Source organism: Anopheles darlingi, chromosome 2 (assembly GCF_943734745.1).
Source record: "Anopheles darlingi chromosome 2, idAnoDarlMG_H_01, whole genome shotgun sequence".
Taxonomy (NCBI): domain Eukaryota; kingdom Metazoa; phylum Arthropoda; class Insecta; order Diptera; family Culicidae; genus Anopheles; species Anopheles darlingi.
The window spans coordinates 72,570,452-72,583,556 of NC_064874.1; the positions used below are offsets into that span (position 1 = coordinate 72,570,452).

The 13,105-nt window shown below is 43.4% G+C and overlaps 4 protein-coding genes across 12 annotated transcripts in view; 1 reads left to right on the forward strand and 3 right to left on the reverse strand.

The window, feature by feature from the left end:
* LOC125950645 (solute carrier organic anion transporter family member 4A1) overlaps positions 1–1,774 on the reverse strand; it is a 28,641-nt gene extending 26,867 nt beyond the window's left edge. The window contains exons 1-2 of one of the 7 annotated variants that reach the window (XM_049678820.1): positions 1,720–1,774; positions 283–456 (exon numbers count right to left, since the gene is read on the reverse strand). The gene's annotated coding sequence lies outside the window, so the exon portion shown is untranslated. Of the gene's footprint in view, positions 1–282; positions 1,213–1,253 lie in introns of those variants that run through there. The other 6 variants (XM_049678813.1, XM_049678819.1, XM_049678818.1 and 3 more) reach the window with 6 other exon arrangements.
* Positions 1,775–2,052: 278 nt separating this feature from the next.
* Positions 2,053–3,326, reverse strand: LOC125952055 (uncharacterized). The gene is made up of 2 exons (XM_049681287.1): positions 3,206–3,326; positions 2,053–3,134 (listed from the first exon to the last, which is right to left on the reverse strand). Exon 2 carries the CDS (start codon positions 3,097–3,099, stop codon positions 2,269–2,271), a length of 831 nt encoding a protein of 276 aa, XP_049537244.1. The 5' UTR covers positions 3,100–3,134; positions 3,206–3,326; the 3' UTR covers positions 2,053–2,268.
* Positions 3,327–3,474: 148 nt separating this feature from the next.
* LOC125951515 (uncharacterized) lies at positions 3,475–5,117 on the forward strand. Of its 3 annotated transcripts, none has more exons than XM_049680394.1 (3): positions 3,475–3,591; positions 3,655–3,859; positions 3,940–5,117. In XM_049680394.1, the coding sequence occupies exon 3, from the start codon at positions 3,972–3,974 to the stop codon at positions 4,965–4,967; it is 996 nt and encodes a 331-aa protein (XP_049536351.1). In that variant the 5' UTR covers positions 3,475–3,591; positions 3,655–3,859; positions 3,940–3,971; the 3' UTR covers positions 4,968–5,117. The 3 variants fall into 3 exon arrangements, with proteins under 3 accessions (XP_049536351.1, XP_049536352.1, XP_049536354.1); XM_049680395.1 differs by having other exon boundaries at positions 3,655–3,819; XM_049680397.1 differs by lacking the exon at positions 3,655–3,859 and having other exon boundaries at positions 3,490–3,591.
* Positions 5,118–6,315: 1,198 nt separating this feature from the next.
* The window catches only part of LOC125959996 (solute carrier organic anion transporter family member 4A1), an 18,729-nt gene continuing 11,939 nt past the window's right edge, over positions 6,316–13,105 (reverse strand). The window contains exons 4-7 of the mRNA XM_049693084.1: positions 11,374–11,476; positions 7,901–8,277; positions 7,053–7,821; positions 6,316–6,986 (exon numbers count right to left, since the gene is read on the reverse strand). Coding sequence (XP_049549041.1) covers positions 6,794–6,986; positions 7,053–7,821; positions 7,901–8,277; positions 11,374–11,476 — 1,442 coding nt within the window. The 3' untranslated portion in view covers positions 6,316–6,793. The remainder of the gene's footprint in view (positions 6,987–7,052; positions 7,822–7,900; positions 8,278–11,373; positions 11,477–13,105) is intronic.

Sequence of the window (13,105 nt, forward strand, 5' to 3'; positions counted from 1 at the left end):
GACTCCAAACCACATCATCGTAGCACGGTAAAAAGGTTTCCGAACCAACAACTCGCCTGGCCGATGGCTGGGGGGCTGTGGTGACTACTTTTTGGAAATCAAGCTGGCATTGAAGTTTTGGCTCACGGTCACGAGGGTTGCGGCGTGCCATTTCTGGTTTCAAAACCTCGTGCGCTCTCTGCCTACCGGCCTCCTGGGTGACCGGATTTTGCAATATTCTCATTAAAATATGTTCAAGTGTTAAGTATCATATGCGTAGGTATTAAGTATCATTCCACTTACCTTCCAAATGTACGGCTTTTCACGGTGACGACCACGGCTACGGTATTCTATTTACACGCACCCACACGCAGCACAGCTACAAACTATAAACACTTCTAGGCAATGCTCTTCCTCACAGTGTACACCAAATTTAGGACTAAACTCACGTACAAACCACTTCAGAACTTTAAACAGCTGCGAGAGGATTGGGATAGCAATCGGCAATCAGCATACTTTGATGAACACAAAACCAAATTTACCACAAAACCACGTGCAGCAGCGTGTTGTAAAAGCTGACCACAGCAGGCCAGGTCAGCAGCACTTAGAAATACCCCCAAAAACCCAACCACTCACACGTAGCACAAAAAGACGAAAAAGACGTGACCGCGGGAGAGATGCACAAAACATGCCAGGGAATTATAAATACAGCATCACTCTCGAATGGCGATAGCAAATCCACGGGAAACACTGGGAAGCTAAATCTGTTTTCTTGGACGACGCGGCGGTTTGTTGGATTGACCGTTGTCGCACCGTCGTCGTTGATGGGTGTGCACTGAAAGAAGCCCCTAAAATAACTGAACGAAAAGTTATGCGATTTGCTCTATCCTGTGGGCTTGCCACGACAGCTTCAAATATCATGCTCCCAATCCCTGGCTGGTGTGGTTCACTCGGGCTAGCCGTACCCCCAGCGGAGGTAAAACGGTGAAGGGATCACGCTACTTCGATCTATGTTGCCGAGCAGAACATAAACACAGCTGTTTCTGCTGCGACCCAGTTGGTGGTGCACAGGCCCACAGGTTACGAAACATGGTCATGGCCTTCTAGGTGTCCGATTTCCGATAGCGAGGTGACATTTCAAAGAAAATCGATCATCAACCCCGCGCATAAAAGGAACTCCAGCTGGTGGAAATTCCTCCCCTTCACCTATCGGACCTAGGTAGGACGCCACGAGCAGAGTTACACAACTACAAACGAGCTGGCCTAAAACACACCTGAGCAAACTCCGTGGAAAGCGTGATGACAAACAAGAGCAGATCTAAGTAGAGCCCCTCACAAACGTCGATAACTCTTGTTCTTTTGTGCAAAGCGGCAAACACCTGTACGGAAGAGCTGGGGCACCGTTAGCGGATCTTCTCGCAGAAGAAAGTGCACGGACGGACGGACAACAAAGAAACAGCCTCCCACTAACCACCCGTGTCGTCGTGGTCAACCTATTTTCCACTTCCGCTAGTTGAGCCACGATCGAAATGCACACAACACACGCATCACGCAAATCACAGCAGCTTGATGATTGACGATTGTTTTCGGTCGTCGTGCGATGCTCTCAATATTTCGCGTCCACCCCTTTTTGTTGGCACTGGGCGATTTTTCGATAAACTCTCCGACCCACCGAATGCGTTTCTTGCGGGGATTCTGTAGTACAAAACCACAAAAAGAACAGAAATTATCCTTTCCAACCTTCTCGGCTCGATGTTTTTTTGTAAACTCGAAACGATTCGAGCGAACTCCATCCGCCGAGGTGTTTCAATCACGTGAAGTCAAGGCGCTTGTCCCGCCGCCATAGTGAATTTCGTTATTGACAACCGGAGGACCAACACACGATTTCCAGGTCTCATCCACATTATCCGCAACAGCAACTGATGCGCGAACACCGATACCCAAAAGAAATCCAAAACCTTTTCATCACTTATATGCCTACAAAAGAATCAGGCTGAACTTTATGCACTTTCCGATTTTATTTTTAATATAGTCGAAGAATACATACAGTTACTCTTTTAGTAAAAGGTCTTCTTCAGTTCAGGCAGTTGGAGATCAGGCACGTGTTTTAGTACAAGTAGGAGACAACTTGATACAAGAACTATCTAATTCAATAAAGATATCGTTGATTTTCCCTAAGTACTACTGAGATGAGATCATCATAAGTAAGGCAGTTCATTTATGCCGGTCATATACGACCGCATACAAGGAAAAATTCCTCTGAACACGCTGCGGCTACGTTGGATCTTGCTATGGCAGCACGGAGAAGCTAATATGTATCATATTGCTTTCCGATGCTTCGATGTGTGGATGAATTAGATGGTTTTGCGGAATTTCGCATTGTGGCAAGAGTACACCGTTTTGTGGTACTTCGCCCGGTGGTTCGATTGAAGTAACTGCCGACGGTTTGCACCGATGTTGGGACTGGGTCGCGTGTTTGTTGGTATTTTTCTTTCCTCTTGGCTTGGCGACCGATTTTCTCAATCGTTTATGTTTCAACCGCTGTATAGCATGCCTGCAACATTTTTTGAGAAAGTTTTCCGTCTTTTCCAGAGTGTAACTCGGATCTACATCGTTGACAACATGGTAAAACAGTTGTATTGTGTTTGTGAATGAAACCATTGGGATTTTTGAGTGTCTGGTTTCCTCCCCTGGTCCATGTTTCATTGTACCAGTCCAGGAACACATGGTCAGAAATGCTCGCGTGAAAAATAGATCGACCACCTGATAACTTATGCTGTCGCCGTTACCCCGTGGCAGATCTTCGTGTTTCTTGGCGAAATCTGATCGTATGATTCTCACGAACTCCTCGGAGGAAGCAGATGCCTCTAAACGCTTCAAGTCTTCCAGCGAATCCACCGGCGCCAAAGTATATTGCGGTGGGTGTTCTTGGGGCACTTGCTCCTTTACTGTTTCTATTGTTTCGATTCGCTCATTGTTCCTATTGTCATGTTTGGTCATTTCTAGGAGAGATACATATTTTTTGTTCAACTCATCGTATGCATCGTTCAGTATGCTGATCGTTTTTTGTGCCACCTCAAGCTCGATTGTTAGTTTATTGCAGCGCATGCAATGAGACATGGCGCCTTGAAAATCCAGGAGGCAAAATAACAAACCTAAAATTGATAGAAAAGCAAGATTAACACACAACATCGGCCGTGTATCCAAGGGCAAATTCTTATCAGACCTCTGCCGTAATGATTATGACCCTCTTGTGAGATCTATCTTCTGCTCAGCTGCAAATAGTGCCGTGGAATTCGGAATTAAGAACAAACAACTGATCAAGAAATCACTAGAACTCTCTCACTAGGAACCAGGAAACAGGAGCTAAGAAACAGGAGATTTCAGCGAATATTTTACTATTTTTCGACTTTTTCGTCTTTCTCGCGATTTTCGTAAACAAAATCTTTTCTGCGACACGAGCGCCTCCTATATGTCAAACATGGTACTTGTGTAGTTTGTTTACGGAAATCGCGAGAAGCACGGAAACCATTCGAGGAAGGATTTTTTCTCGAAAAAGTGTAAAATATTCACGGAAACCTCCTGTTTCTTCGCTCCTGTTTAGTAATAAGTGTGAGTAATTCAACGGTGCAGGAGAAATTGACTAAAGTTTTACGTACAAGATGTTTTTAATAGTTTTTTAGTTCTCCCGTACGGCACCCTAAACATCAAAGTAAACACCAAATTCTATGGTAGTTTTTGCGAAAAAACGCGTTGAACGGCTTAATCCAAGCGGTAGATCAAACTAATCTAGCCGATCATCATTCTCACGACAGAGGAGTGCTGGGAAATACCATTCAAGTATTGTTTACTATACATCTCATCGTATGACCTAGATAAGGTCTTGTTGAGTTTGTCAAATCGACAAAATTCTGCACAGTAATGCACGTTCAATTAATTTTGATATTCCATCGTTTCTAGATTGATCAAAGTACCCAGAAGATAAAGAAACCATGACCCATTGCATGCGATGCAGTAAACTGGAAATTGAACTGGAGATAGCCAACAAAACGATCAGTATACTGAACGAAGCGTATGATGAGCTCAACAAAAAATACGCTTCCATCGTGGGATTACCGCAACAAGACATTAGTAACAACGATGGAATAGAAACGTTTGAATCATTGATTGAGCAAGTCACCCAAACGGAACACTGTATCCAGCAACAGCCGGAATATACGTTGGTTCCGGTTGATTCGTTTCAAGATTTAGAACGCTTAGAGGCAGACGCTTCTTCAGCGGAATTCGTGAGAGTCATACGTTCCAACTTTGCGAAGCAACATGAAGATCTGCAAAATGAAAGTGGCGCCAGCATGTGCTACCATGTGATCGATCAGTTTTTTAGTAGAACATTTCTTACGACGTGTTCATGGACTGGTGCAGCAAAAAATCGAGCAGGAACCGAAAAATACATCACCAAAATTCCATTGGCTGCATTTCCAAACACAATCCAACTATTCTATCTTATAGTAAGCGATGTCGATCCTAGGTTTACTTTTGAAAAAGTGGAGAAGTTCCTTCGACACTGTTGCTGCCATGCTGTTCAGCGATCACGACAGAAACGGGTTAAAAAATCGATCCCAAGAGCAAAGCTAAAGAAAAAAAATGTACAGAAACATCCTGTCAGCTCTCCACAGCCCCAAACACAAGCACAGCAAATTAATTTGATACATCAAGACTATGAAATTATTCAAAGCGATTATATTCAGCAAGAGTGTGAAGTATCTGAAAACAGTTTAATTCAGCAACCATGCGAAGAAGTTCAAAATCACTTGATTCTACAGCATTGTGAAGAAGATCATAATAGTTTGATTCATCATCAATCTGAAGTACCTTCAAATAGTTTAATTCTGCATCAATGTGAATTAGACCAAAATAATTTGATTCAGCCACACATTGAAACATCTGATAATAACGTGATTCACATAAGCTTCTCTATGCTTCCATAACAACAACTAGTACATAGAATGGGGTAATTTTTCCGGTCCAGATAAAATACCAGTTATTTTTTTTTTTTATTCCTACCCCGTACGAATTACAAAAGCTCTGATAGACGACTATCGAACTCAATGGTAATAAATAGATCAACAATAAGCGTACGATTCATAATGAGATTATTGGAAAGAACATACAGCATTAGATGCAGCATCGATATTGTCGACGAGTGATACAGAAAACGTAAATCTGGGGAGAATTTTGAGGCAATCGTGGCGAGAATGTTAGCGAGCTGGCTTGACCTCCTAGGACTCGAACTTTATCAATCTAATTATGAAAGGTAATTGAGATTCACTTACTTTCTTGCCTTCTCATGTAAATTAGATATTCAACAATCACTTACCGGGATATGAGTACAACGCGTTCTTCTGTTTCGTTATATATTATCCCATAAAAACTATACACATCTAGTCGGTCAGTTTAATTAAATTTCAAGAAATAACAAAGTAACCTTTGTTTTATAATCTTCGCTTTTCGGCTCAGTTTTCAAACACTACGATGCCGTATAGACTGAATCGCCTACCTCTCGCCGGATTGTGGCAAAACAATCCCATAGAACCGCGCAACGTTTTCGAAATACTCAGCAAAAGGTACGCAAGTCGTTTGAAATTAATGGCATTTTAAAAATTCTCTTCATTTTTGTAGAATAAATGAGCCTCCTGCTAGTCTCGCAGCCCGGCATTGTACTTCAAGCAAAGAAAGTAGTGAAATCATATCACCGAACACTACGATGATTTGTGGTGAGGGGCTTGCTGCAGTTGGAGCCGGTGATGGTCCTGGCCATTACACTCCGAGCGATGGTGTTGAAGCTGTTGCTGATGAGGGTCAAACGGCAGTATCACTTGAACTGTCCCCCAACTCCGCATCGGACGCGGACTCATATAGTGATCAAGAATCCACGACAACCTTGAATAACTTCAACTCTTATGTCCTTCTGCAGGACACGAAAGACCAACCTGATTCAACATCGCCATCCAGATTTCCCCCTGTAAGTCCTGGGAAATACGACTATGTAGAGTCAAAAGTGCTACAATATATAAAAGGAAAACAACTGAATTATAAAAAATAATGGATCACAAACATTGCTATCACGACATGTTTTATTTGTTGCACACAAGAAATGATGACAATATTAGAAACGCCGTTTTTGTCGAGATGCTTGCTAGCTGGATTGCTCATAATTCCTCGACAAATTTTCAAGGAATAGAAGCAGATCAATGAAACGGATAATACAATAAAATTCGGATTATTACTCATCGATTCTCACAAAACTCTTATCTGTCAAGGTTTTGATTTCCGGTCGCATCTACATTACGAATTTACATTTCTGATTTATTTCCCATCAATCTCTTAACTTATTTACTACACATTTGGTTGGCAGTACGGGCAGATATTGCTACTCTTATGGCAAAGTTCGATTGTTCGGTTTGAGAAAATAAAACAACGTTATTCGGAACATGTTGAAATACTGGAATTATTGTTTCTTATCGATACTTTCAGTCAATCCTGAGATTCAAGAAGAAGCAGATCTACTTAGTTACGTATATCATATAAAATTGCTGACTATAAACGTCCAGATTACGACATCGACGCAAAAAGAGCTTACCTACAACCTGGAGCGCCTGGAACACCGGAGATTCGCACGTAAACGCCACACAAACTATCTATCGTCCATTTAAGTGTGAAATCATGTCGATGACGATCGGCATGAATAGGTGAGCACGATGGTTTAAACATGAAAAAACTTCCACATATAGTTTACGCCTTGTGACTATCGAGTTCAATACTTTTCTACGGTTGTGACGGTGACCGGAGTGGCATGGCCATTGGCTTCGGCTAGCTTTCGCCCAGCCTTCTCCTCTTCATAGCCGTTCCCGTTGGATAGAGCTTTGGGTGGAATGTAGTAGAACCAGGCGCCGAAAAAGAACAATATCGAGCATGCCTTTCCGATGAGCGCCAAAAGCAGCATGTACCTGTAAGCAATCGGAGCGATATGATTATGTGCTGTTGTTCCCTCGCCCCTACTGTCTTCTACTCACTTGCTCATGAAAGCATTATCATAAACCAAACAAGCCCCATGATCGTCGCAGCTGGACTCCTGCCACAAAATGCACGTGTCATCGATAAGCCGGCCGAAGATCATGGGTGCAGGTATTGTGCCTAGTAGCCGGACCTTGATCCACTGTATACCAAGGGCAAACGAACGCTGATCATCATGCACGCAGCGCAGTGTGGCCGATAGGGCCGGCATCGTTGCACCGAAAGTGAAAAACATCACAAGACAGCACAGGCCGACGAAGATCCACAAATGATTTCCGCACTGCGATTCGCACATTTTATTGACCGCATCATAGCTACCGTATTGATTCCCGTGGAAAGTCGCGTTGATACAGGTGCAATCCCGATAGACCTTCGCATTTTCCAAGTTGATCTCTTCGCTGCATCCGGCATGGCATGGCGAATAGTACATGACTCCGTCGGCACCACAGATCGGTTCATAGCTCTGTCGGCTGCAAGCACACCGATCGTTGCACGCGTTGTTCAGATTCTTGGGTAAATAGTACAGCTCCCGGTACTCGCTGGTGTGTGCCTGGATGCCCTGGACATTGTCATGAGGAAAGTAGGAAGCCGTTACTCCGGCGAACGTTAGATTCGGGCAGGATAGGAAGAAGCAAACGGTGAACAGGGCCGCAAAGATGGTGGCGAACAGACAAAACTTTATGATCCCGGAGCAGGATAAATGAAGCTTCTTCACCAAATACCCCCCGAGAAATGTTCCTCCGCCACCGGCTGGCACAGTGATGATGCCTGTTGACGAGACGGAATTCATGAAAAAATATACAAATTAGCACGCCACTACAGGGATATTCTTGCGGTATTGACTTACCCATCAGTAACGCCGACCAGACGGCAGTTACACTGAACTGATTCTCAATCAGCTTCGGCAGAAACACGGCGAAGCCCGATATGACCAGACCCTCGGAAGCGCCGGCCAGGTTGAGGAAGAAAAAAGTCGGATTGCGTAGCAACGCCAGCAGCGCCCGCGGAATCTGTTTGATCTGGGTGAATGTTTCCTGGCGGTCACCGCCGCTACCACTGTCGCCCTGGTGCGCTTCCGACACTTTCTCCAGCTTCTCGGAACCGGGTAAGGACGATGGGTACGCCAGGATGGGTATGGCCAGCAGCAGACAGAAGGCAGCCATAAAAACGAACCCAATCCACCAGGCGCCAACCCACACCTTGCTGTGGGGCGTCAGTCCCAACCTGTTCGAAAACGGAACACAATCCAGCGGCAGTAGCATGAGGTTAATAAATAGAATAATAAAGTTGCAACGTGATCGTGGTACCCCATGAAGCCCTTCTTCACCCTGCGAAGCATTGCAATGCGTGCAAATAAAAAGTGATTTTAATGGTGGCAGTAAGGGCGCCAAGCAAGGTGCGTGTATGTGCGCCGCTTATGCAGACCAACAGTAACGCCATTCGCTGGTTGGTGGAGTATCTCGTGTACCATCACGGTTAGCTACAATACTCTCCCCTGCATTGTTTCGCAATTTTACCAGCATTCTTTCAAAGAAGAAGAAGAACGATATCGTTCTTTCGCCCACACAATGAAACGAGATTTAAGCCTGGTCTTATTGACTCCGAATTCCTGTTGGTTTGCGCGTTATCCGCGTAAGCTCAACTCGTGCGACCTGACAACTCGCAGACCAACGAACGTCGGTAGCTGTGGAATCAGCGGTATACTAGCAACAGCAAACGACAATTAAAAAATGATAAATGCATCCCACTGGTTTCCTCTGTACTCTCCGAGAACAACGAAGGGCTACTGGGCAGTTGGAATAAACGCAAACGAAACGCAACATTGACCTGACACTACAGGACTACGGGTACTCCAGGGGCAATGCTGAGAACAAAAACAAAAACGGAATACGCAGCATAAAATCCACAGAAAAATGGGACCAAGAGACAAACCTCACCGTTTTCGAAGTTTCATTCATTAAAATCAACTTTCCCATGGATTACATACGGGATTTAGCCGGGCGAGCAAGGGTGGTCGCTGGTCCAACTTGTGGCCCAAAACCTCGCGGTCATCTGAACGGTGGTTTTTTTTTTGTTTCGAGGCATGCACCGGCATATTGGACAGCGACGCATCGTGTTTCTTCCGGTTCAACGCCACTAGCACGATGCCAGGTGCCATGTGCACCAGGAAGGCCATGTGTGGCTGGTGTCCATTCATTAGCAAACCTGAGCCCCCGATCAATCACAGGGACAATCGGTAGACCATATCTCGCACACATCAATCATCGTATCGACAAATAATTAAAATGTAGTTTGGGGCAGCTTAAAATGTGTTCATATTTTGTGCGACTATTTCCTCAGGCCTCAGCCGCCGCAGATAATAGCCGGCAGTGGACTCCTCGAAATTGGAATTAAAGAATCAGACATTTTTATGAAATTCGCCTTTTGGTGTTTTGTTAAGGGGGGGCTTTGGTTATTTCGGGTCCAAAAAAGGCTTATTTTTGACGATTTTTAGTGAAAAAACTATTCAAATTAATTTATTTAAGTGAATGTCATATTAAACTACAACTTTTCAAGAATATTTGGTTCTATTTTGGGGAAAATTTGATCAAAACTACGTTCATGGCATCCAATCTAGAAAGGCAAGTTTGCAAAAAAGTACTTTTTGCGGTGCCCATCATAGCAACATGCCTGGTCATCAGAAATATACAAATGAATATTCTTTTGTTAGATTATAAGTTTATCCTGGTAGCCCCGTCGAGTTTTTGTTGAATTTCTCATTTTTCAATTTTTGGCAGATTATTAAAGTTAAAAAAGTGATGCTTTTTTCGATGTTGGCTCAAAAATCGAGTTTTACATAATTAAAAAAAATTGTTTAAAAAAAAGCATCAACAATTTTTACAAAATCTCGACGGGGCTACCAGGCAAATAGTATGAAGATTAAGTGTTTAAAATTTCAAATCAATCGGTCCAGTAGTTTTTATGCTACGATGGGCACCGAGTTTGAAAACGTAGGTTTTGGGAATCGCGATTCAAAGTTGCGAGATGCTCTGAGCCTTGTATGAAAGGCGGATTTTCAAAAATCAATATCTTTTTCAGTTTTGCTTCGATTGATTTCAAAGTTTTACACAATACTCTTGCAAAGATAAGCACTCATATAAAAATATAAAAAGTAAATGAGAATAAATAAAATAAAATACCGAAGCCCCCCCTTAAGCCTTTAGAGGCTTAGAGTTTAAAGTAAAAAAAAAATGCAATAAAACTCAACACCTGGATTGTACAGTTATTCTAGTAAGATCATTCTGGCATCTCCTATAGAATATGCCAGTGAGATTCAATCTATCCATCTTCGCTCCTTTAGCTCCACTTCTTATCTTATTTAGTTCTTCTTTTGTAACATGTATCCTGGTTACTATCTATTGCAACAGTCTGACTCACATAGCACGTTCTATTTCGTGGCATGAAGCAAAGAAGATTCACCAGTAAACACCAGCATAATACCAGCAAACGGCAGCCGAACCGAAAGTCAGGCATTGTGCACATCGGGAGGAAATGAACCATTTCCTCGCCGCTCTCATTATGAGGCCAATCATCTGGCAACAAACCATAGCTCGACGGCGCGACCGCAAAATGCTTTATTAAAGCAAGCCATTTTTCATCCACGCTCGGCACAACGATGCTGCAGCATGCGTCTTATTCGAGCCTCCCGTTTAGCATGCCAGTAGGCAACGACGATGCGGTATCTATGGTTAACCGTTCGCAGCGTGGTTGGTGTAGAGCAAACGGGGTTCGTACACACGTGTTCACACCTGATTGCACCAGCCCAGAACCCCGAGTATCGTAAGTGAGTAAGCGTAAGAAAATGAGGAGTAAAATCTCTGTGGCCAAACTGTAAAACGATCGTTTTTCACCGAGAACAAGCCCTGAGAGACATCGACGGGTTTATCGTCCATAAAATGACTATAGAAGGAGCTGGTGAATATTACACCTGGGAAGGAATATTGAAGGCAATTTGAATTTATAAATATTAAATGTAACGCGTTGTGTCACGTGGTCCTGCACGTTTGTAAGCGTACTGTACGGTATGCAAAGGCAGCCGCAAGTTTTCCTACAAAGTACAGCTGGGCCCGCATCATGATGGATAGCTTGTGAACTCTCGGGGAAAGGGTAGATTAAAAGATGATCAATTCTTCCTTGTGGTCCTTGTGTTACGAGAGCGTTGTTGTAACGTTGTTAGACATCCTGTGAGAAAACTTTTCACACTTGCGATCGAGTAGCAGAGCAGGGGAAGATTGAAAAGATGCGACCGTAGGAATCAGTCATGGCATACAGGCAACTTACGTGCTGGCATCGACGACGAACATGTCCGTGTAGAAAAGAAGCAGCTGCCCCCCGATGACGTAGCCGGCTGCAGGTCCAACAACGGCCATCGTGTAGTAAATACCTGCCGAATGAAAGAGGAAAATTTGAGAAACCTTTCGGAATGTACGTACACTTGACATAATTTTCAGCGGAAACAATTTGAAATATAAGCAATAAAAATAGTACCATAAACACATACATTAGGTACATTAATCGGCAAATGACATTAGAGAAACTGATGGAATTATAAAGGCATTGAAAGCAATTTTGATAGAAGACCCTTTCTAACGCAAGTATTTCCAGCATTCCCGATGAGGTTTGTCCACTTCAAATTTGGCCTTTAACCATCAATCAAAAATCAATCAGCACCAGCAAAGTACCTTGTTGGGTTTATGTTCTCCATTCCCCGTCACTAAATAGATTTTCGTCTGCACTTCAACCAAAAGGTTTGCGTTCCCGAAATCACAAGATAAATCTAATAAATCGAACAACCGCTCGACTCCGGCTTGCTTACGACCTCTCAGCTAACAACATTCTATTAGCACCAGGAACGGAAAATAAAATGATCCGCAGCACCTCAAACATGCGTATCCGCCACCCTAGGGAGGCAAATCATATCAATGCGTTCAATTGAAATATTATACGCCTCAATTTTCCAACCCACTGCACACCCGACAAATTGGTACCGCCTTTAAAGTGTATCGGAACACCGTACAGTACATTCGATCGTTGGATCCTGGCAGAGCACATGCAGCAGTGGTAACAATGGAAATGAGAAAACTGGTGTGAAACTGTCCACTTCAATTGACAGGCGTGAGGAGTCCCAGATGTGCCAATCGAAACTCGACAATGAGCCCTCTTTTTTTTTAAACGGAGTTCATCTGCATCGGGTAGTTGATAACAAGAGAGTTGATAGTGCCAATCGCAATGAAGATTTAAATTTAGATCACGCAGAATTCGAAAAATAGCCAAATGTTTTGTGTTTACTGTTTATGGGAAGCCTAAAACTTTGTAGATGATAAGAAACATTCCTAAAAGTTGATAATAAAAACCGCAAGCCTTGGACAACGCACGCTGTATGGACAATTTAGATTGTAATAATCTGGGGTTAAGATCGATATTCCGATAGACCACTTCCTTTCTTCGCTACTTTCACATAAACCGACTCTAATCGTCGATCTTACGAACCCCGGACAAGCATTGTGCTATTACTCCATTGGTGTAAGAACTAGGACATTTTATAACCATTCATTGTCCCCTTCATTTTTCCCACCTTGTCAACATTATTAACAGCAACATAATAAAATCATGATGAAGATAAACGCATTTTTATTGCCTGCTAATCTGGTATCCCTCCCCCACTGTAGCGTCGATTATTGTGTGGGCGTTGCATGGAGCAGTGTGGCGTGTGCACATACATTACGCCACCCGATTTTAAGGGCCCATCAAGGGGTTGCCACAGCTGCCGCTACCCACACATAGCACGCACCATTTAAAGGGGACAAGTAGAGAACGGAGCGGAAACGAAGAATCTGTTGTTCCTTCCGTTTATGTACTAAACATCCCCTCACACCCTCACAAATGTGACAACCGAAAGTGAAAGCCACCATTCAGGCGATGCAATAATCGTTACGCACCCACATCATGCACAAGATCAACGTTTAATTTCGCAATCGAGTGATTTATTTGGACAGAAAACGATTGCAAAATA